This window comes from Gopherus flavomarginatus, chromosome 5 (assembly GCF_025201925.1).
Source record: "Gopherus flavomarginatus isolate rGopFla2 chromosome 5, rGopFla2.mat.asm, whole genome shotgun sequence".
Classification (NCBI taxonomy): Eukaryota; Metazoa; Chordata; order Testudines; family Testudinidae; genus Gopherus; species Gopherus flavomarginatus.
In genome coordinates this window covers 120489382-120513261 of record NC_066621.1, presented here as the reverse complement: position 1 = coordinate 120513261, position 23880 = coordinate 120489382, and the positions used below count along the sequence as shown (strand labels likewise).

At 45.3% G+C, this 23880-nt stretch overlaps 1 protein-coding gene across 25 annotated transcripts in view; it reads right to left on the bottom strand.

The window, feature by feature from the left end:
* The window catches only part of NRXN3 (neurexin 3), a 1481114-nt gene that overhangs the window by 756623 nt on the left and 700611 nt on the right, over positions 1-23880 (bottom strand). For all 25 annotated transcript variants that reach the window (XR_007774426.1, XR_007774427.1, XM_050953172.1 and 22 more), the window contains one exon: positions 23411-23530. Coding sequence is in view for 23 of the 25 variants with exons in the window: in XM_050953172.1 (XP_050809129.1) it covers positions 23411-23530 (120 nt within the window). In the remaining 2 variants the exon portion in view is untranslated. The remainder of the gene's footprint in view (positions 1-23410; positions 23531-23880) is intronic.

Here is a 23880-nt window from a genome sequence, read left to right as displayed (position 1 = left end):
AAAAAAGGCCCGGGAAATGGTCTGGTAGTGGGATGAGAGGAAGTGGTCCGGGGAAGTTAGTAGTTGGATGGGGAGAAAAACCCAGAGCCCTGTCCCAGGGCCTGGGACCAGGAGTTCTGTAGTGTAGTGCAGTGCTCCCCTCTCTTTCAGGCAGTGGGGATGTGCTCTCTGGAGGAGGGCAGTATACAGACAGCCTTCTCCTCAGAACAGGGGAGACTCTGGTAGGAGAAGCAAGCTAGAGCCAGAATGCTGAGCTCCACAAAGAAATGGCTATGAGTGGCAAGCCTGGGAGGAACAGAGACTGGCAGAAGAGCTCTGTGTGAATGGCAGAAGAACCAGAGATGTGTGCAAACTCTGGGGCTGTAGTGCAATGCATTTGACATTAAGGTTTGTGTGGAACTGTTTGCAATCATTAAGTGGAAGGTGTTATTTAATCATCAGGGAGATTGTGTAGAACTCATAATGGGATCCTGAAGAGGGAGCACAGAGGGAGGGTCCTCAGTAAGTGGCAGCACCATCGCTGTATTATCTGCACACCTTGGAATCTTTAATGTATTTATCCTCACAATATCCAATGACACAGGGAAGTGCCATTATCTTCATTTTACAGGTGGGGACCGGAGGCACAGAAAGACTAAGGCTGTGTCTACACTACGGACCTTAGAGCAGCACAGCTGTACTACTGCAGCTGCACTGCTGCAAGGTCTCCCATGTAGCTGCTCTACGCCAGCAGGAAAGTACTCTCCCACTGGTATAATTAAACCACCCCAATGGGTGGCATTAGCCATGTTGGCGGTACGGCGTCTCCTGCCAACATAGCACTGTCCACATGGGCACTTTTGTTAGTGAAACTTTTGTTGGTCGGGGGTGTTTTTTCAAATCCCTGGCCAACAAGACTGGTGGTGTAGACAAAACCTAAGTGACTTGTCTACAGTGGAGAAAGGAATTGAACCCAGGTCTCCTAAGCCGTAAGTTAGTGCCCTAACCACTGGACCATCTCCCCTCCAGCCACCAGTTAGTGACATTTGTCTCTCTGACTCCCTTCTTTAGAGAAACAAAACTTTTTTTTTTTTTAAGCTCAGAAGAATAATACATTAAGACAAAAACACTTTCAAATCTTTGTACCAAGTGACTACGAGGTCTGGATGAAGCCCTGCAGTAAACCTGAGAAAAAAACACTCACTCCACCCCAAAAGCACTAGTTTCAGAGGAAACTAAAAAAATGTGAATGCTCTCGTGAATAAAACTGTCACACTTTTTTCTTCTACAGTGTCTTCAAGCTAAGGGTCCCCAAGCCTTAGGAACATTCATTAATTTAGCCTCAACTCCCCATTTTTCAGATCAGGAAACTGAGGCCATCAGAATTCTTCACGCCCTCATCACCTCTCAGCTGGACTATAGCAATGTGATATACCCAGCTGTGAAACCTTCAGTATTTAGGAAACGTCAACTAGTAATAAATGCTGCAACGTATCTCCTTTGCAACGCAGGCTACCATGAGCACATCAAACCTGTCCTCCACTCTCTGCACTGGCTTCTTAGAGAATTTTGAATCATATTCAAGGTCTCAGTCCTTATCTTCAAACTGCTCCATGGCCTGGGCCCAGGATACCTAAAAAAATTAATATTTAAGCTCTGGGATGAAGACTGAGTTCGACAACATCACTCTCTGGTATAATGGGACTCTCAGCAGTAAGAGTAAAGCTTGTCTGTGTGGGAAACAGAATCTCTTCCAGCAGTGCTCCAAGACTGGGGAATGAACTCTCCCAGGAGCTAATGACTATTGTAAGCCTCACCTCTCTCCACTCCATGTGCAAGGTGCATTTATTTGACCCTGCCTTCTATAATATAAACACATAGCAACAGATGTATTTAACTAACCAAAAAAAAAAAACAAACCCCAAAACTCACCACTCAACAAGAAACTCCACTCCACGTGCTTCTCTCTCTGGAAAGAGCATGAAAGAACAAAACATGTGACAAATGCGTCATCATGTTGCTTAATGCACTGCTAGAAGGTGCTCAGATACTACACTGATCAGCATGGTATCAAAACCTATATAGACTAGACTGGTAAATGTATCGGGAAAATCTGTGGCAGATTCAGGAATAAAAGCTAAAATCTCCCAACTCCAGTTCTATGCCTGAATCTCAAGAGCAACCTTCCTCCGTAGCAGCAGTAAGCTCCAAAAAGTCATGACTTACACTTCCAAGGGATAGCAAGTGCCAAGGCATGTTGAACTTCACCCTACTCTATGGAAGGTGCTGACAATGTATCAAAAGTGTAGTTGAGAAAATTTCTGAGACCTTCCTCCATGAACAACTGCATGCAGAGGAGCTTTGATTGGGCTCCACTGAAAGGTGAAGGATGACAGCTCCTGAGAGAGGGACCTTAGGAGCAGCCAAACCTGGAAAGAAGGGTTCAGGTGAATTGCTGTTTTATTATTGTCAACAAAGCCAAAACCCAGGAAGCAGGTGAGCATGGACTATATAGCGCGCGGACTTTGTTGTGTCAGAGCAGTTGGGAAAGACACCTGCTCACACTGTTAGACCATATGGTCTCCTCATTTTCCTACTTAGCATCCACATATAAAGCAGGGAGAAAGCCCACAATGAGCAGCTAAGCATGGATGATAGGATAAGGATTTCATGGCACATCTGAGCTGCATCAGCTAAAATGCAGTGCAGTTAGGCTACAAGGAGATCAGCTGCAGGCCCACAGGGGTTTGCAAAAGTGTGACCTTCCCAGCTTGCAAATCCACCTGGAATTTGAGAACAGAAAGAAAGCAGACAGTTTCCATGCAGGCTGAGAAGTGCAACAGAACCACACAGGTGGCCCTATCTATTTTTAATATTCCTATACAGGGCTGTGCTATCCTTTAGACCTTGCCATTGGGGGATACATTCCAAGCAACTTCACATCAATATCAACCCTGAAAGGTACTTTGGGACCATCTAAAATGTCCTGCAACTGGAAATGGGATTGTCCCATGAAGAGCAGGATGGATCTATAGAAACCTCAGGCAGGCCCCTTCTACGCCACTGCATAATGCCCAGTCTGGATGCTTAAGAATGTTTTGAGAGCAGAGTCTGAGGGCAAAGTGTAGTGGGAAAAACAGTCCAAGACCTTCAACAGATTATCACAGAGATACTGCACCAACTCTACACTAGGCACTATGTCAGCTTTTTGGGGCAAAGGCTTTGTTTTTTTAGTGTCTGCAACCTCCCCCATTTATAGTAAATTCCTTGGTATTACCCTAGGGAAAAGGTCTAAGTGTCTCACAGTCTCCCACCCCACCAGCTGCTCTTCCAGCCACCATGCAAAGCTACCAATCCAAGCCACCAATCTGCTCCAAAACCAATAATACTTAGTGCTCCTTTCATCTGCAAAGGAACTTCAGGCACTTTAAGAACATTAAGCCTCATAAATTATTGACCTGGTAAGGTAGTGTGGTCCAGCAGATTTAGTTCATAGCTAGGAGACAGGAGCTCTTGAGTTCCAGTCCCAGCTCTGCCACCGACTCCCTGTGTATATCAATGCCTGGGCAGTGGCGTCATCCCTCGTGCTTCAGTTTCCCCAGCTGTACTGTGACACTGACCTGCCTCCCAGAGAGTGAGAGAGTTTTGGTGTCTGCACAGTGCTTCAAAAATATAACACAACTGTGCATATGGATTAAGCATGCTTTATCTAGATTTGTAAAAATATAAACTGAGCACCCATGCATACGCACTAGGAACCCTTGATGTTAGTTAAAAATATATTCTAGCTGCAGGAATTTAAGGTTCCCCACCACAAATTCCTCCCCCCCAACCCAAATCTTCACCTTTAGAGTTAGTTCAAATTAGGTAGGCATTCAGACCACCCATTCTTCAGAGACACTGGCCAAATGACCTATTCTGCCAGAGGTGAGGGAGGGATAGAGCTAGGAACAGAACCCTGGCTTCCAGCCCCCTGCTCTCACCACAAAGTTTCAGTCTACAAATCAGCACTTTATTTTCAGCCTTTCTGGACAAAGAATATCTTTGCTTCTGTAAAACCTCTGAATTAGCTCCCCTTAGCTCTCATCTGCTTGGTGCTAACTGAGTCAAGTCTGGCTGTTAGGTTCAGCTCCTGTCAACCACTCAGCACCTAAATCCTCCCAAAAACAAAACTCCCAAACCCCACCCAATACTTCTTTAAAAAAAGACTTCTGGTTCTACCTCATCCTCTGCCACTCCATTTGGTCTGCCTCCCAGAACTCCCCATCAAACATCCTGTCTGTGCCATTCCACACGTTCAGAAACCCTCTCCAATTTCCAGGCTTGGTCAACATGCTCTCCTTGAGGATGCACATCCATGTCGTAAATGAGTTCTCCATATCAAGCCCTCTGGAGAACCAAGCCTCCCCCTTGTCCTCCAGAAGATGCTTGGGCCAGAGGCTCATTGCCAAGGATTCTCCCATCACATAATATGGTCTGGCTGAAATCTCATCAGGAAAAAATCCTCTGAAGATTTCATGAACATGAATTTGGTGACATTAGAGAGGCTCTTCCTAGGCTGAGACTAGCAAAGAGATCTCAAATACCACCCTAGTTCTTAGGGACCCTGACAGAGGCTTCCCTTCAGCAAACCAGGGGTCAGATAAGGGAATATGAAACCTGATCCACTTGCAAGGAGCTACACTGGCCGCTGGACTGATGTGGGCCCAGGTGAGAAAGTTTTCCCTTTCAGGACAGAATCCTCTCTGTTCCTTTAGAATGCCTCCAGCAAACCAAAAGACACCATGAACGATTCAAAGGGACAGGCATCTTCCCACTGGGTGAGTGTGGCGAGCCTCCCAGAAGAGTCCCCAGCCCTGGACAATGTCCCTACAGCACAGTGTATGGAGAGATCATACCCAATAGCTAATGCACAATCAACTTCCCCAGATGACAGCGCAGACCCGGCTCACCATTAGTTGAAGCGTCTAGCAGTGTGATGTATCTAACTGCACGCCTGACTGAATGCCTCCTCCCACCGTTCTTGGGCAATGGGGATTTTTTTTAATGCCCTTAATGCAGTTGACACTTGTTCCAAAGGCTCTTCTCCTCCTCACTCCTGTATTATAAATGACCAATTACCTAATCTGAGGTAATGCAGGCTCTGGTCAGGGCTAATGAAGACGCGGTGGGCGAGATCCTGTTCGCAGCTCACAGTCCCATTAGGGAAGATTAATCACCTTTTAACTCACATTTCTGCATCTTGGCTCCAAGCAGTGAGAAGGCAGAGAGGGAAGCATCTATCACATTAACCAAACATCACAGCAAATGCTCTCCAGCTGATTGGCCTCAGGGCATCCCTCCCTCAACAGGAGCAGGAGGGACCCAAAAGGACGAGCAGCAGTGGCATCTAAAGAAGCTCATGGGGTGGGAGATCACTGCTAGGGGCTCATCGTGGAGAACTTCCCTCCGGCTAGATCCCAGCCATGCACCTACAAGGAGATCTTGCTGCATCTGCCTGAAGAGGAGGTGTAAAGGTGGTTAAGAGTAATGTTAGATCACTAGCAGTCATCACACTAAACTACAGGTGTCATCTATTCAATGTAGGATGCTTGACAGGTTGAAAGGAAGTGTAGGTGAGCAGAAACAATGTGCCTAGGACATAGTAAAAGCCTGACCATTTGGTGCTACCCAGTAGGTTATCATGCCTTCAGAGATTGCCCTGGGCAGCCAAGTAGTGTAATCTAAGCTATGCATTTGGAGAGTATTCACTACCATAGTGTCTGAGCACCTGATAAATCTCTCTCCTCACCTAAACCAGAAAAGCCCCCAGTAACATCAAGCCAGAGGTTCTGTCACTGTGACATGAAGTCCTAACACTGAACCAGGCTACCCCTGGTCTGATATTGCTCTCATGGAATAAACTCCTGGGAGTGTCACTCTGTACCTCATTCGCTTCCCAGAGAAGAATACATATCTTATATGACTGGGGAGAAAGATGGGGACTGACAGCCCTGGAAGATTTGAGTTCTGATTGACTGCAGCCTAATGCCAGATAATTACTGCAGCAGTAGAAAGGAGGGAAAGAGAATCCACATCCTATAACTGCCTTCAGCACCAGAAGGGATAGGCCTAAAGTAGCGGTATAGAGCAAACTCTACTGCTGGGCTTCTGTTGGTTGAGTTTTCTGAGCATTGTCTCTTTCTGTGCTGTTGCCAATGTACTTTAAACCCACCAGACGGTGGCAGTACCAGTCCCCTATTAAGAGAAGCCCCCAATTCCTTGTCCACATCAGCTTAGACAGAGGATGCCTCTCCCTTTACAGATCCATGTGGCCTCCTCACACCCCTACTCATCAAGCTGATTTTGCTGGGTGATAGAATCATAGGACTGGAAGGGACCTTGAGAGGTCATCTAGTCCAGTCCCCTGCACCTATGGCAGGACTCAGTATTATCTTAATCTTCACAGCTTTTGAGATCCTTCAGCATCCTTGGCTGGCTGGCGATGAAAGTTTCCTGCTCCTGCTTTAACATCTTATCGTGACAGTTCTACCAGGAATCTCCTCAATACATGGGAATGTAGAAGCCAAAATAATGCAGGGAATATTAACCCTGCCTCCCATCCCCAATTTGAAATAATTTACAAGACATCGATACCTGCCACCCCCAGAGATGTCCATGATCACAGAGGAGAAGCCAGTGCACCTTAACTGAGCCTTTGGACAGAGTGATGGAAAGAATGAGAAAGCTAATGAGGCAATTGCATTAGACTATGAAAAGTCCCCCATGGCTCCCCATCACTCCCACCCAGGGCAGAGCAGGAGCCCTGCTCAGGAAATGTTCCCATGCATCTGCTCAGTACGTTTATGGGAAAAGTATTTCATACACTTGAAAGGCACTGTGTTGTCCTCTATTGATGCAGAGAAGAGAGACAATGAAAAATGCCGAATCAGTGTGCCTCAGCTCTGACCTGGATATCAGTCTGTTAGAAGTGTGAGAGTAATTCATAACAAAATTCATTCAACAGATAATTCCTTTTGGGACTGGCTGGGAGGCAGCCTAGTGGCACTGGACTGGGACTCTGGTTCTATTTCAGCTCTGCCACAGACCGACTGGTGATCATGAACAAGTTCCTCGCCCTCTCAGTGCCTGTTTCCCTATCTGTAAAATGAGGATAATAATATTGACTTCTTTTGTAGAGTGTGTTGAGATCTAAGGATAAAAAGAATGATATAAAAGTTCGGTATTATTACTATTCTTTGGCCTGTGAACAGAGCACAGTATGCACAGATGTAGTCATTAGCGGCAGTTATTCACACATTTATTCAAGGAATAATTATTGCGCCACAGCACATCACAGTGAACATTCAGAGTTTGCACTGTGCTAGTTACTAGCACGACTTCTGTTTCCTGGGCTGGAGGACCTCCCAGCTGGTAGCACAAATGGATACTGCTACAGTCAGACTTACAATGTGAAATGTGTGTTCAGTGAACATTCAAGCTTGACATTTGCCTTTTGAGAGGATTCACCTTCGTAAAGCTCAAGCACTCAAGTATGTGGGAAGCAAAATCCAAAGAATCAGGAATATGCTTGGATCAATATTGGCTTTGAACCAATATAGGTGAGCACATTTTTTCCATCATTCATTTAGCACTGTGTGCTTACGAGACACACAGACTCCATGGTGCTCTCAGCCTTTGGCCTCTCTGCTCCGATATCTAGAATATCAGGGTTGGAAGAGACTTCAGGAGATCATCTAGTCCAATCCCCTTAGATACTGTGAATCCCAATTAGAGCCAAACACAGGATTTGTTTTGATGGAGAAACCTGGCCCTAGTAACCAGGGCCGGCTTTAGGCCAATTCCACCAATTCCCCCAAATCGGGCCCCGCGCCCAGTGAGAATCTCTTCCCTAGCTAGAGGTGCCTTTTTAATTTTAACTCAGCTGGTGGCGCTCCGAGTCTTCAGCAGCACTTCTGCGATGGGTCCTTCGCTTGTTCTGGGTCTTCGGCGGCACGTCCTTCAGTGCCGCCGAAGATCTGGAGCAAGTGAAGGACCCCCACCGAAGTGCCGCCGAAGACTCAGAGCACCGCCCGGTGAGTACAAGCCCCACGTGTTTTTTTAAAGCGGTTTTTTTTTTTTTTTTTTGTCTTCCCTGCCAGGGCCCCATCGAAACTGTTCGAATTGGGCCCCGCACTTCCTAAAGCTGGCCTTGCCAGTAACTGGCTTGAAACTTTTCCCCAGCCCCACAAACACATTCCCCACAGAAGCTACCTATTAGCCATCAGCTGATCACAATGGTTAGCTACTGGCCTGGGCCAGATCTGAAGCAGCAGATGGCTCCATTGCTAATTCCCTGAGCCATCCGAGTCCCTTCATCACATCAGTGCAGTTTTAAACAGAAGCTCTCCTTGACAAAGCAGACTCATTGCCTGCTACACTTGGCAGCTCTTACGATTGAAAAGACGCAGCATGGCGCCAGCAGCAAGTGCCAGAGGGGACTCAGAGCTCTGTTAAAACAAACAAACAAAGCAAAAACTACAAACAAACGAGCGAACAAGCAAGGCGCCACGGAAACTTTGCTCAATATGTAATAGTTTAAAGACTCGATCCCTGGAGAATTCAATTCCTTCTGCTCTGATGTGCCCTCCCGCTGTTTAACTGTGAGTTGTGTCAGCTCACAGCTGCTGCTCTCCGCAGGCCCTGGGCTGCCATCAGACATAGGCACATCTAGAAGATGAGAGGCCTTTCCCCCGCCCCTTGAAATGGCAGCCCCCAAGTCCAGGTGGCAGAGAAGTGGATGGAGAAAGGAAATTTGCATTAGGGCAGTACTAACAGAATGAGCCAGGGCAAAAGCCAGACCCAGCTGCAGCTGCCGGTCAGTCAGATGACACATCCCCAGGCTGATGTTTACACTGAGTGCAGAATGCAGAGAGTTTACTGGGTCGGGTGCCATGTGGATCCGAACCAGAGCACCAGATCCAAAACGTCCTCAAACTTGGAGGAGAAGTTCTCACCTAGATCCTGGCCCTCATCTCAAGGCTTGGATCCTGCTCCAAGAGATGGATCAGAACTGGAATGCCATAACCAAAACCCACTCAAACTCTCGGGGCACATCCTGATCTAGTTGTGCATTCTGTGACTCAGCCCAATCTCTACTTGATAATCATTAGATATTTCAGTACAATAGCGAGCAGAGGTTAATGTGGCAAGAACCACACCCTTTGTGGACCTAAAGAATGCCCCTGCATAATCAGGAAACACTCTCACGTTGTTATCTAACTATCCACAGATACTAAAATCCCAAACACTAAGCCTTAATTTGCAGATGTTGTACTAAAATAGGCATAAGATATCCACGTGCAAGGTGCTCTGGGACATACAGATAAACCCCACAACAATACCACTCAGCCCTGGTTTATCACTAGCACACTACAGTGCTGCCAAGTTCACACTTCAGCAGAGGTGTGGGATCCACAGAGAAATCACCCAGGGAACAGCCTCCAAATGAAGGAAAAACACCTGTCCGAGCAGATTGGAGTGTCTTTTAAAACAGAGCTGTTGGTTTTAAGCCTCAGTTCTGGGGTAGGGAGTGAGGGTCAGGAAGAGATTTGTGTTTTCTCATAAAGTAATTAGCGGTGACTTCAAAAGCTTGCTAAAGGCTCTGAGATGGAAAACTCCTCTTGCCCTAGAGAAGCTGCATTACAGAGCATTTACCATGGTTATTTACAGCACAGCCCATCGGATTAACGGCTGCCTGGTAGAAAACTGTAGATTCAGGAGGTCAGGTCCAAACGAGCCCTGAACTAAGTGAATAACCTTTGCAACAATGATGGAAACCGTTGTTATTTAAAGAAATACGATCGAGTTTAAGGCCCGAAGTTTCAGGTACATGGAATGTGAAGGCTGAAGAAAATCTGACAGGACAATGACTTCACTTGCACTGCAACAACTCCTCCTCTCTCCTGAATGCTGCAAACCCAAATCTTACAGCATCACGCTACAGTGCAAGAACCAGAAGGCCAAACCATAAACAGGAAGTTTAAACAGCAAATCCAGTTTCACTGTCCAAACTGAGCAAACTGCAGACAAAACACAAACCACATCAGCAGTGAGAAGGAAATCAGGAGTCTTATCCCAAGAGGTGCTGAGATCTGCTGCTATTGACTTTGCTGGGCGTTGTGGGTGCTCCGCCACCTGCCAGGATCAGGCTCTAAAGAGTTAAAAAAACCAAAACCAAAACCAAAAAAACCCTTTCAACCCCCACTTACGCAGGTAAGGATTTGTGTTTTTTCCCCCATTATGGGGCCCCTGGAGGGTGGAAGGGAAGACAAGTAAGATAGCAGATTGGTGGCAGCAGAAAGATAGGAGAGCAGAAGGACAAACACTTTGGAAATGCTGAGAACGGGAGCAGTAGAAGAGGTGCAGAAAAATTATTTGCTACCGAAGTATCAGGAAATGAGAGGTACCTTTGTGATGATACCAAGTGTGCCTGTAGTAAAGAGGAAACATCTACAGCTATCACTGGGATGTTATCTCGGGGGATCTGAAATGGGATCTGGTCTTTCACCTCTAAATGACCAGCTTGAATCCAGCCACAAGACTCTTCTGTGAAATGAGTTGGTGCTGTCCATCTAGTTCCTAGAAAACAGGTGGCCAGGCCTCCTCAGTGGCACTCATTGGTTCTGTTATCAATCATCTCAGTGGCAAGGTCAAGTACTGAATGGACCATAGACAATCAATTCTCTTTTACCCACAGAAGTTGTCCCTCTCTGTGAGGGTGACACACAATGGTAGCAGCCCAAGTGGAAATTCCAGTAGACTACATTGTATCTCTGGGTTGGCTTCTAAGGATCAATCTCTGTTTATTTCTACTGGAAAGTCAGTAGCTGCAGGAAACCAGTGTTTCTCTCTTCCAAAACCTAGTTGCAAACTGGATCCCGTTGAAAACTGTTTAACAGGAATTTTCCCAGGGAAGTGGCTGTGCGTTGGGGAAACTCAGAACTGCCAGTGATTGTGCTTTACCTGCTCTATGGTTGGAGGATTTTGTCCCTATGGCTGCACCTTCGTCACCACTAAAATTCTTTGGGAAAAGAAAAAAAAGTCAATTTGTGTGGCTAGACAGACCCCCACAACACAAAAACATACATACACCTGAAGAGGTGCCTACACTGTTCTGATTTTCTGTTTAATACAGCAGTTCTCAAAATGCAACATCTCAGAGAAGCCTCCTGTGGGTTCTGTAAGCCCTCATAAGTGATGGCAAAGCCACAGAGTTGGCTAAGCAAGGAAGGAAAATGGAAACTGCCGAAGGCTGTACACTGCCTGAGGTGATTTCGGAAAATCTCTTTGTGGGATTAATTTGGAGAGGAGAAAAAGGCAGCCGGAGAGAAATAGATTCTAATTTCATTTCAGTTTACTCCTTTCAACTATTCACCAAGGACCTGGGAAGTCCAGCGATGCACATGTGGACAACCTGCAGGACCACAGCACCATCTAGTGGGAGTGAGGAGACCAAGCACCTCAGCACTTGAGACAGCTGCTGCTTGGCTTTTCAGTAGCCCCCTCTTCTAACAAATCTCTGTTGAATTTGTGCTTTATTAAAAATAATGTTCGTTGCAGATCTATAAAGAACGAATGAACAAACAACTCCCTATTTTTATCTCTCAAACTCATCACCATTAACATAAACACTGGGGGCCTTTACATAAATAGAGACGCGTGGGCAGAGAACCATCTGCAATGAATGTTACTTGCCATCAGTCCTATTGCAGCTGTGGGCACCCTCTTGTTGCAGACCTTAACCTACTGTAGTTATGATGAGCACCATCACCAGGCCTCAAAAGCATAATCTTGTCAAACTTCAAGCGGTCCTCCAAGTTGAATCAGCCCCGGGAATTTTCATCTTCCTGGTCCCAAAAGAAAAAGGGCCCTTCGGAGAGCTGGAGAGAAACCCCAGAGGTACACTGTCACCCTCCACAGTATCGGCTATCAGCACTAGAAGTGTCGCTGGATGAAGCGTTACTGAGTGCCAGACATCACTTGGTTCATTCCTTCCCTCTCAAACTACCTGGACAGAAATGTGAACTTCCTGCCACTAGCAGAGGTCGTTTTGAATGACTAGCTTGGTGTTCTCTCAGGCACTGGTTTTTGGGTTGAAACTTACCCCATTGTAGAAGGTGCGATGCACCAAGTAAAACTCCTGCTAAAGGCTTAAGCATAGGCCCTTGTGCTGGTGTTATACATGGAAATGAATCTGACTCATTCTGCTGCATCCCAAACACTGTGTAGGAGTCCAACAAACTTTCTCTACCCACAGAAAGGTTCGACGGCCATCTATAAGTTCTGGCATGAAGATCTGAGATGGTTTTTATTTCAGCCTGAGCCCCAGAAATTGGCTTCAAGGCTAGGGCCTCAATGTGTTCCTGGTGCTATGTCCACTCTACTTTAAACGAACTGAGCAATGGGTCTTCCAAAGCACTTCCCTGCAGAAGCTACTTCAGAGCCTGGTGGATGTCTCTGTTAGGGCATTTCCCCAGATACATCTGAACATTCTTGCACTTTATAAGAGTTTATATGAGATGCATTTCTAATGAGCGGGCACAGGGCCATCCTTTGGATTTAGGGGGCCCTATGCAATATTATTAAACTGATGCCCGCAGATCCCCAGAAGAACCTCCCCTCCATCACTGACACACACTGAGCTTCGTACTCAGCAGACGCTGTGGCAGCCTAGGCTTGCAGCCTGGTAGAGGAGAGGGGAGGCAGCAAAGGATACCAAGCCACCTGGCCCACCTCACGGCAGCAAAGAATCACAGCTCCCTGCAGAGACCCCTGTACCCTCTCCCTCATGCAGAGTGAGCCGCACCAGCGCATTTGGCTCTGTGAATACAGCCCCTACCTAAGGGGACTGCAGGACGCACTTGATGTGTGGGAGCCGACCAGCTCTTACCCGCTGTACTGGTGGTGCCCCAAAGTTTTGGGTGCCTTATGCAGCCGTGTATGCTTAAGTATGGCCCTGAGCAGGCATGAGCTGAACAACATAAACCTTCACCCTCACACACCACCACATTATGCTGGTCTGAACGTACTGGTCCAGGTTTTGATGTTGACAGCACACAGAGTGAACATACTCTTGCAAAGGGCAGGAGAAAAGAGAGAGAGAGACTGCTGATTTGCATACATTATACGTAATTCACTATCCCCAGTACAAACTCCTACCATGAGCTGGGGTTAAACAATGGGAAGCATGGGGAGATCTCACCTCTCATTATGAAGGCCCTTGTAACCCCACAGAAGTATTGAAGTATTGTCGGGAATTCACCAAGCAAGAGACTATCTAGCTGTGGGATGGAGTGTGTTGAATACACAGCAAAGTAGTTTCTATTTGAAAAACAGAAGCTCTCTTTAAGCATACAGTACTATTATTAGCATTAGCCTTCATGCATTGACTAGGTGCTTGTGTAGATTTTCTGCATTGAAAAGTTATAGGATTGGAAATATAACCCACAATAACAGTGCGTGGTCCTTATCCCTCATCCACCATCAAATAGCTGGACTGCCTACAGAGGTTTATGGAGCTGACACTGCCTGTCAAACACTAGCTCTCAGAACTTTAGCTCAAAAGCAGTGTAAATTCATGGTTTTAGATCCAGAGGCCCTGGGTTCAATCCCCCAGATAACCCACTAGAGCATCGTGACCAAAACTAAGCAGAGAAAATAATCTGTTGATTTCAGCATAAGAGTTCTCAAAGCTCCATTGGGTGCTCTCCCTGGTTTAGATTCCTAAACTCACTCCTGAACCACAAATACTCATCAGGGAGTACAGTCTGCATCCTAGGTGGAAGAAATCTGACTACTGAAGCCTCAGATATTTAAAAAAACAAAACAAAAGCACAGTGATAGATCCCTCTGCAGCATTGAGTGGTCTTCCCCTCCCCTATGGGGAAATCAGTGGCAGCTGAACTTTTAAAGACATAGATGCTTCTTCGGGACCTACAAACTGCATGATTGATGGCCTGTGATATCTGCCATCCATCTTCATCATTTGCCTGAGATCAGCAGGGCAGAGATGTAGCAGGCAGAAGGTCATTTACTGTAATTTGAGGGTGAGAGGGAAGCTATGACAGATAGTTAAGGGAAGCCAGCAAACTTGACACCAGCTTTGTAGTGGCCAAGCTATGCAATTAAGTTTCAAAGCAAAGGCAGGAGAGGAGGAGGAGAACTCTGACCATGTTTCTTTTAAGATGACAGGCCAGACAGTGTTTCTTTAACAGAAAGAAACAGTTTGTGTTTGGCAGGTGTATTATTAACACTCAAGTCAAATAAAAAGTTATTTTAGTTCTGGGGTTTGGCTACAAGACCTAGGAGAGCTCCTCAACTAAACCAAATCAGCAATTATTCCCATACTGGAAATTGTTGTTGCTAAGAAGGCCCAGTAAAAACTCACTCTCACTTAGTTACCCTTTGCTCTCTCATGGAAGGAGCTATTCACTGCTTCAGGTCTCAGTTCTGCACCCCCAAAGTTCCAATACTGGAGTGCGCCTAATCCCAGATAGTTATGGGATAGCACTGCAGGTACACATTTGTCAAAGTACTAGATATGTCTCATGACCCGCAATGTTATGCAGCTCATCTTCAATGCAGAGCATTAGAGGGGTTCACAAGGATTCACACCTAAAAGCTGGCAGATGATCTATAATCAACCTATGGCTCAGTAAAGTACAGGGTCAGCTACTTCACATACCCACGAACAAAGCTGTGTTTCTGTTAACAGTTCTCTGCTGCAGACAGCTATTTTCAGTCATTTCATTCTTGCCTTATTGCCGATGAGCTGAAAGGACAAAGAAAGGAGCTCTCTCTTCAGTGTTTGGTCCATGGGGGAAGTTCTCCATGCTGTAGAGAATCTTTACATGGGTTACTGGAAGTCCCACTCTCCAGTCCCAATTTTTCTCAAGGCACAGTTGTCTCTAAGCAGTGAAACACCTCCAGACAATCAAATCCATCCAAAAGCCCTCCCCCCTCCACAGCCCACTTCACAGGTACCCACACAGCCAACCTCAATCTGCCCCTTGGGGATCATTAGTCTGATAACTGTAATTAAGATTTTGTATCTAATCCCCAGTGTTCCACAGCTGAGCCTATTATACCAGCTTCTGGGTAACAAGCCTATAATGTTACAGATATGTCTCCATGTACAGCTAAGCTCCACTGGAGATCAGTAGGCAGCCATCTTCCAATGACAGGCAATAATTAGCGCATTAGGCAGCTTGGATAATGAACAAGAATCTCCTTCAGGACCTTTCATTTCCCTCTGCCTTAGGTTTTTCCTGTCAAGAACTTTCATCATAAAAAAGGGGAGAAAAAAACAGACTGGATCTCTCTCTCTTTTACACAGACCTGGACTTACTTATGAGCTCAAGATCTATTCCCAAAAGGACAAAATTCTAACACAGGCTGTCTGTGCACTCTGGCATTCTTATGGCTGCTGGGCACAATGTTGGACCCTGCAAATACTTCATGGTATAGATTGTCCAAATTAGGACTGTGATTTTAAAGGCGATCTTCTCTTTTGTGTACAGCACTGAACTTCATAAAAATCTGATAAAAGTCTCAATCAGATTCAGTGAGATTTTCATCTTAGTGATACTAGTATAATTCCAAAGTAACTCTACTGAAATCAGTGGCATTACTCCGCGTTTACACTGCTGCAACTATGAACAGAATCTGGCCCATAAAAGCTAGAGGTGGAACAGACCTATTTAGAGCCACATCTATCCATCCCCACTGTTAGGAGTGTTAGTGATGATAGTGTAGTATTCAGGCCTGTATATTTGCCTGAGATAGAATTTTGGGTCTTGTTTGCCCATTTGATTTTTGATATTTTTATATTCTTAATAATGTGTGAACAAAGAACAAAGACACTGTGTGTTAAATCTGCCCACAAGCAGATGGGGTGACAAGAAATAGAGCTAAAGTGTTGCTGGGTAGAGTGGGAGTTTAATATATGAGCACATAATTGAAGGACAGTCCTGCCTCAACTCCTCTCCTGAGATAAGGTCAGGTAACCAGTCAGCAGGGGCAAAGAGGAGGGAGGAGGGGGAAGAGAAGGTATAAGAAACACTAAAAGCCAAAGAAATGTCTAGCCCTGACTGAAACACAACCTCACTCCTTACCCCTCCTATGGGATACAAAAGAGGTGGTACTGAAGCGCCCAGACCCAGGAACCTCCAAAACAGAACATCACCATAAATTGTAAGGGATGGGACCAAGGGCTGTGCACTACAGGTATAATTATGCCTGCTAAGGAAGGGAAAACTGGGACAGTGAGAAAAAAGGCTCTACAGGCATGAAGAGCTATGGACGTGCTTGCCTGATTAACCCCAACAAACAATGCATTGACTGCACTTTGGACTTCTGATCTTCTGCTTTCTGTCGGTGTGACAGGAACCAGGAGAAGGGTGAAGGGAGTTTTAAACCTGCTATTGCCAATTCTGTATCCCAGAACCAGTAAGCTGGAAAAACGCAAGTCATTAAAAGGCAAAAAAGCAGGTAGGTTTAAAGTCTAAAGTAAATCCATTGACAGCTCCTTTTAAACTTTCATATATCAAAGGCTGTAAAGGCCTTCAGTATTGTATTCTACAGCTAATGGAGTTTTGGTTTGAAGATCATCTTCAATAGAGGTAGGCAGTTTGGGGGGCACAGCATGCCAATTTTGTGGCAACATCAATTTGTGGCAATGCCTGGTCATAGCAGTGCTTCTCAGAACACATGGATAGGCCACCAATGAAATCTACCCTCTCTGAGTCCAGTCTTTATGCTTCATAGTGGGGATGAAACTTCTGTGATCAAACTATCCACAACAAAAGCCACAAGATGTCAACAATGACTCGCAGAAAATGTCACATGGCAAAATAGTGCCCATGATGGGTGCCAAGCTATGGAGAGGCTTGTCAAAACTGGTTTGTAAGAATGGCACAGAACACACAGAACAAAGTCAGGAAGACAAAAAGTAACTTCTAGTGCATCTTGTTCAAAGGCTGCTACAGAAGCTGCTGTTACTGCCACCTGTATAAACCCTCTTCCTTTCCATCCCATCAAACTCCGTGGCATCACTGGACCATAGCTTATGTGGTGACAGCAGCCAGGTGTGCACGGATACCAGTGACTGATTGCGGATCTTCTATCAAAAGCTCCCTGTGCCAAGCTGCTGATGCAGTAGTAATTAGATTGCCCACTCGAGTGCTAAAGAGCTAGCTGCATTTGGGGGAGCAGGAAAGAGTAAGTTTGCCAGGCTCTCTGTTGGAAAGAAGGAGATGGTTTTCAGCCTGAGTACCTGAGGGAGAAGTGCAAAGGTGCGGGAAAGAACATTCCAGGGACAGCTGCTCCCAAACTCCCTCCTTACCACAAATCTCACTCAAAACATTTAGGTCCAAATTCACCACAGTGTTAACATGGCTAACCCGCAGGGATGATTCCAGAGGGGTGCAAGAGTAGTATGCCAACTGGACTCGCTTTCAGACAAGCTCTTGACCTGCATCCCAGAGAGACGCTTTACAGGTGCGATTTCAGGGTGAACTTGCTCCCCTGCTTACCAAAAGGCAACAAAACCTTCTTAAACACTTGAGTGCTGGAACAAATACACGTTATTTATGCTACAGCAATGGAGAGGCGAAAGGCGCTTTACAAAGCATGAAAGGCAGATCTCTGTCCTGAAGATAGTACAGTTCCAAACATAACACAGCAAGTGATGGCAAACAGTTAAACGAGGGAAGAAGAACAAAGGTCATGACCAGTAATGATCATGTGATTTATATCGCATGCTGAGTACACAGCCACATTTATATCGCCTTCCGCCTGCCTCTTCTTATTTTGGAAGGATGAGGTCAGTAAGGCACAGGGGCAGAGAACAGCATCGGAAGGCCAACCGACAGCAGAGCGGAATTGGAAGGAGCAGAGTGAGGATGCTTGATTGACTGGATCAGGCAAGCAGTTCTGGTTATAGGTGACATAAAAAGGCACTGAGGAAAGAGGGGATGAAAAAGATGAAGGAAGGAGAAAGGTGAGAGGAGCGGAGGAGAGAGTAGGATGCCTGCTCTGCTCTAATAAGGCCTGATTCATGTGAGTTGAATCAGAGGTGGCTTTTGCTTCACGTAGGGTAGACTTCGCTATAGCTGCATGCTGGGATGGGGGTAGGGGAGAGAGTGTTTGCCTTTATTTAAACAGCTAATCAGTTTAGCCACACACAACTAATGAAGCATGTGCAGATTTATTTCTGACATACCAGCAGCTTCTCAGTGCTTACTGCTCTCAGTATCAATAAGTAATAAGCTGGCCACATTACAGATGAATGGGTGATAATTAAACATGGGCAACAAAAGAGCTTCTGCAAATAAATCAAGCTGAACCAATGGAGATGAAGTTACAATGAGGTTACGATGCCTGGACACCAGGTAATTGGCCCACTGGCAACAACAATCACTGAGAGGGGGGGAAAAGTGCTTGCCTCTGAGTCACAGGTTTTAATCTGACCGCAAAAAATAGCTATGGTGGCATAGATTAAATGAGCTAGGAGGGGAAAGGATCTTAGTCTCGTTCTCTGAGGCAGGTGAGCACTTCATAAAAAGCCCTCATCATTACTGCTTTAACTGTCCTCCTTGCTGGGAGTCTCAGCAGAGAATCCAGAGACTGAATGTCACATGGAGGCTAAATCTCCATTTCATTACTGAAGGTCAGGGTTGTACCATATTCTTTAGGCAGGATGAGTGACGTTTGTCCTGTCACTGCTCATTGTCCACCTGCTCTACAGGTCTTTGGACTCCGGAACTGTCAATCTAGCATCTATCAACAGTGCTAAATTCACTCAGTGTAAAAAACACAAAGAGCAAAGTGCAGAGGAAGATGGCAGGGCCACAATGTTCACAGATGGCCTGCGCCTACTTCCCTGTTCTCAGGCCCCTCACATTCTGACCTTAATTCAAAAATTTTGTTCTGAGATTTATTCAGAAACTGCTAATTTTGGCGCTGACATTTTTAACTGAGCTGAAGGACAAGAGAGCTCCACTAACATGAACCAGCCCCCGTCAAATACAGAGCTGGAGTCCAGGAGGGCTTGATCATGACAAAGCCATTACTATATGAATGAGTCACATGCATGGAGGAAGTAACCCTGCCTCCCTCTCTCGTCTCTCCCACCCCACACACACTAATGGGATTCACCAGATCAAAGAAGCAGTGCATGGGTTATAAATCACATGGAAAGTATCCTTTGATGAAAAATGCTGCCAGTTACTGTGAAAAGAACAACAGTCCCATATTACTACTTCCCCAGGCAACAGAATGAGCACGTCTCACCTACTAGCACCAATGTTTGAGTAAGAAGATCGTTCTGTTTGTAGCAATGCATACATGGGAAGTGAGAGAGAAGATATACAAAAGATGAGCAAACATGGACTGCTTCTTTTTCCTGCAGACTGAATGGAAAACTTGTTTTAACAGCTTGGATCAATATTACAAACTATAATTTTAAAAAATAAATAAATAAAACCAGAAATCTGCTTGATAGCCAACAGACAGACTTAACAACCATTCCACCAGACAGCTGTTTGGAAAGGTGCTTCACACTCTCCTGTCTGCTCTAGCCACACCACTAGCTATCGATCTGTTACAGACAATGAGCCTCTATTAATACACACCTGAATCAGCCTGGTGACTCCTCCTGAAAACATTTGCCATCTACATGAGACACAGAGTAACTAGCAGCTCTCTGTGAGATCCAGTTTCATCTCGTCCCACTGCATTCCCTTTAGCTGGATCTGTGAAGCCTAGCTTTATAGGACTTCACTATAGAGGACAATCTGATGGTCTGACTACAGAGATATGGGGCACATTATAGTTCCATGACCAAGATTATAGACAACAATTTTTGCAGATGGTATGTCTCAAGTTACTGGGAGCCTGGAATTAATACATTAAAGGTCCAGTGTTAAAGTAAAGACCTAGGCTATGTCTGTCTACACTACAACTTATGTTGACATAACTTATTCAGGGGTGTGAATAAATCACTCCCTAGCTACATAAATTACACCAACCTAAGCACTGGTGTGGACAGCACTATGTCAATGGAAGAGCTTCTCCTGCTGACTTAGCTGCTGCCTCTTGTCGAGGTGGTTTTATTATGCTAATGGAAGAGCTCTCCCCTGTTCCCACAAAGCGTTGTATGTTTAGACAAGTCCTTTGTGTCTGTACTGAACAAATCTAGCTAGGCTGGGAGGCTCCACAGATCTGAGTTATTCGATTACACTGACATTGTGTCCTAATTTGGAAATTCAGTACCTTAGCAGCACATGAAAAATTCCTGCATTTGGATGCTCAATGTGACATGTAGGCACGTCAATGCCTGATTAATATCCATAAGTGCCAACTGTAGCATCCTAATGCTGGATTCTTCCACCTTATCAGTCTGCTCACATTAGAAAATTGGGTTGCATGTCAAAAAGATTGGACTGATTGACCAGAATTGCTCCATCATTAACAAGTAGCAGTCCCAGCTGGGAGCAGAATTGAACCCACATTTCCAGAACTTTAGACATTTCTTTGACTCTCCCACACACTCTCGCTGTTTGCAGTTTTAGTACAAATCAGTATCCAAGGCAGAAACCAGGAAAACAGTAGCACTAGATCATGCCTGATTACACATTTTTACAGCCCATATTCTAAAATTATTCAATGTTTTCTAACCAGCTTGTGCATTATATAATGTATCTTTTTTTTTTCATTTATACTCAAACTGAGAAGTGCAATAGCAGCAGAAAGTCCATTCCAGAAAGGTACAGAAAGTCCTACTTGTGGAATTGAATTAGACTAATTGCTCCAAATGAGGATTACTATGTCACCAAGTCTTCTTGAGCATCGGTCAACACAGAAGACTCCTTCAGTCTGTAAGGTTTGTGCTAGCAAGTTACAATTTACACCTACTGGTTACTGGGGACTAGATAAAGCAGCTACTGAGAGATTCATTTAAATGGACTAGCTGTGCCATTTATCCATCCCACAGCATTACTGAAATATGCTGCACTGAATCTATTCCAGTGCAATCATCCCAACGAGGACACGTGCGCTATTTATTGAAATGGGATGAGAAAGCAGTTCATCTGGCTCAAATTTTGCTTTCTTACACACTGGCATAAATCTAAGTCCACTGATTAGTCTTCAGTATAAAATGGGTACTGCAGCCATGCACTTACACCAGTGCAAGAGTAGAAATTGATCCTAATGTATTTATTTGATGAGCATCTACCAAAATAACAGAAACAGACTGTGTTTAAAAAATCATCTTGAGCCAGCAGTTCCTAACACATTCTTAAATGGCAACTAAGGCTACAGCTTGTGTAGAGGAAGGTTTCAGAGCTGGCTATTTTCTCCTGCCAGCCACCCCACTAAATCCAGTTCACATGATGCATAATTCACTCTGACAATCCGATACTAGCACTTCTGTTTGCATCAGACAAGGTGTAATAAGAAACCTGTTGAACAGACATGGAACAAGAGCCAACTGCAGCAACCCATGGTTTGTAGCAGAAGTGAGGTGATCTGTGACAGGAAAAGGCATCTCAAGCCTCAATGCTTGGCAGAGATTTTGAACACAACAAGATGGCACACGTACCTTGTGCAGATCCCAGCTGGACTCTTGCTGCTTTGGAGCAGTCAGTGTGACTTACCTTCCCAGCTCTTTTTCAGACACACATCCTCCTACGAGCATTTCCGATTCACTGGCAAGGGCACATACAAGCACCCGCTGGCATTTGGAAGCTGGTCACTGCATCTGAGTCACCATCACTCAGATCAAACTACTCTCTGACTGCCCTGCATGGCTTTCCAGCTGCCAGCTTCAAAGTGGCAAGGAATGCCTAATTACAGACTCAGGAACCTGGCCTGTTGACACTTCAGAGCCTGCCTGAATTCATTAGCAACAGTGTAACAAGGGCACGGCAACACTCTGCAGCCCGGAAGCCCATTAGGAACAAGGAAGAACACAATGTCAATAATCCCTTTAGAGCTCTCCAAGGCACTCACTTAAATGCTGCTTAACAGATTCCAAAGTAGGGTTTCTCTACACTACTAGCCTTATAACATGATTTGCTTAGCAAGTTGAAGCTGAACAACAGAGTAGTGCTCAAAAGTGGGGGACTAGTGACCATATGTGACAAACAGGGAGCTACACTGATCATTTTTTGAAAGAGTGGAAGAGAACTACGGGGAGAGAGGTCAGCATGGCAAGGAGATAGTGATGGTGTCTGCTATGCAGCCCAAGATCAGAGCTTACCTGCCCATTGGCCCAGACAATACTGTGAATCTCTTTTCAAACAGAACACTGGTAGACACCCTGGGCCAAAATTTGCTCTCACTGATTTGTGGAAGGCCAAGTTTCACAGCCCATGAGAGGAATGGGGGTGGGGAGGTACATTGGAGGACCCGCTCTTTGGGGAGAATTTCAGTCCCAGAGGTTTGGTCAGACAGTTCCAGTGGGCAAGGGTAGAAATGTTACTTAAAAAGTATGAGCACTACAGTAAATACAGCACAATACTGTAGGTATTGTAGTACTGGCCCACAATGCTGTACCTACTCCTGTGTTCTGGACCGTTGCAGTAAAACATTGTATTTTGTAAAATAAAGGAAATTGGACGTGATGGTCCAGAACTCAGCTGCTTCCTTTAGATGTCAGCAAAGGCTATTGAAGGAGGGGAAATTATCTACACAGAGTTCACAATTTTTTCAACTTCATTATTAATCAGAGGCCTTAGGGCAGATCTGATGAGGGGAGAACACTCAATGTCTTTGAGCAAGGAAGTTCAACATTTGGAGGAATACAATCACATTGCTCTTCCACACTTAATCTCCCATCCCAATTTTAACCAAAGCACTTCAGTAATGGGAGCCCAAATCTCCATATTGGCAGAAAGCCAGCACTTCAAGAATCCTTGTTATTCTCAGGGCGGAGTGATGTCCAGCGGTCTCATTTGGGGGTAGGACTTTATCTTAGGGATTCAGATGAAAACAAACCCAAAACAAGACTCTGAACACAAAACTATATGAACCAAAACATGCCAAGTTTTGTACAAGTCTCATTATTACCCAGCATGTGTAATTATGCCGGGTTTCTGTAAACCCAGACATTCAGTGGTCATTGTCATTAGATCCCTTTGTAAAAATGAAAACAGGAAGTGCACATTCAGCAAGGATTACATGAAAACTAGATCAAAGAGAAAATAATCTACTGGATATTGCTTCAAGGAATTCGGCCTTTAAGTTTCTTTCTATGAAGCAGATGATTTGGCTTTCCTATTGAGAAAGCTGTGTTCTGGAAGTACCCAACCTAATTGTTTTCTGCGCCCCCGCAACACACACCTCGCAACTCCCTACTAAGTCCCAGACAGGAAAAGCTGGCACTCACGGTCATTGCACTGGCTCCCAGAGTATGAAGTCATGGAACAGTCGCAGGTAAAACCTTCCCATTGCTGATTACAGATGCCCTGATTTGCACAGGAATCTTCTTGGCAGGTGGTGCTCGGTCCTGGAAATGGAACAAGAAGGAAAGTGTAAGACAAAGCCAGGAGGAATGGTTAATTGGTAGCTCTGCTTCATCATCCTCATGATGCAGTAGAGAAAAAAGTAACCCAAACACTTTTTCCATTCTTGGACATGCAACAGAAATTTAGGGTAAACAAAACACACAGGGAACTGCACGCTCAGCAACAACCAGCAACTGGTGACACACCGCAGAAAGGAGCAGTGAACAACACCACATTGCCTCTTACGCAGGCTCAGCGGAAATGCTTAATCTGGCTAGCGTTCAGCCAATGAGGCAGAGAGCCATCATGTTTATCCTGGTCTTTTCTCTATCTGACTCTTTGGCAGTGACAC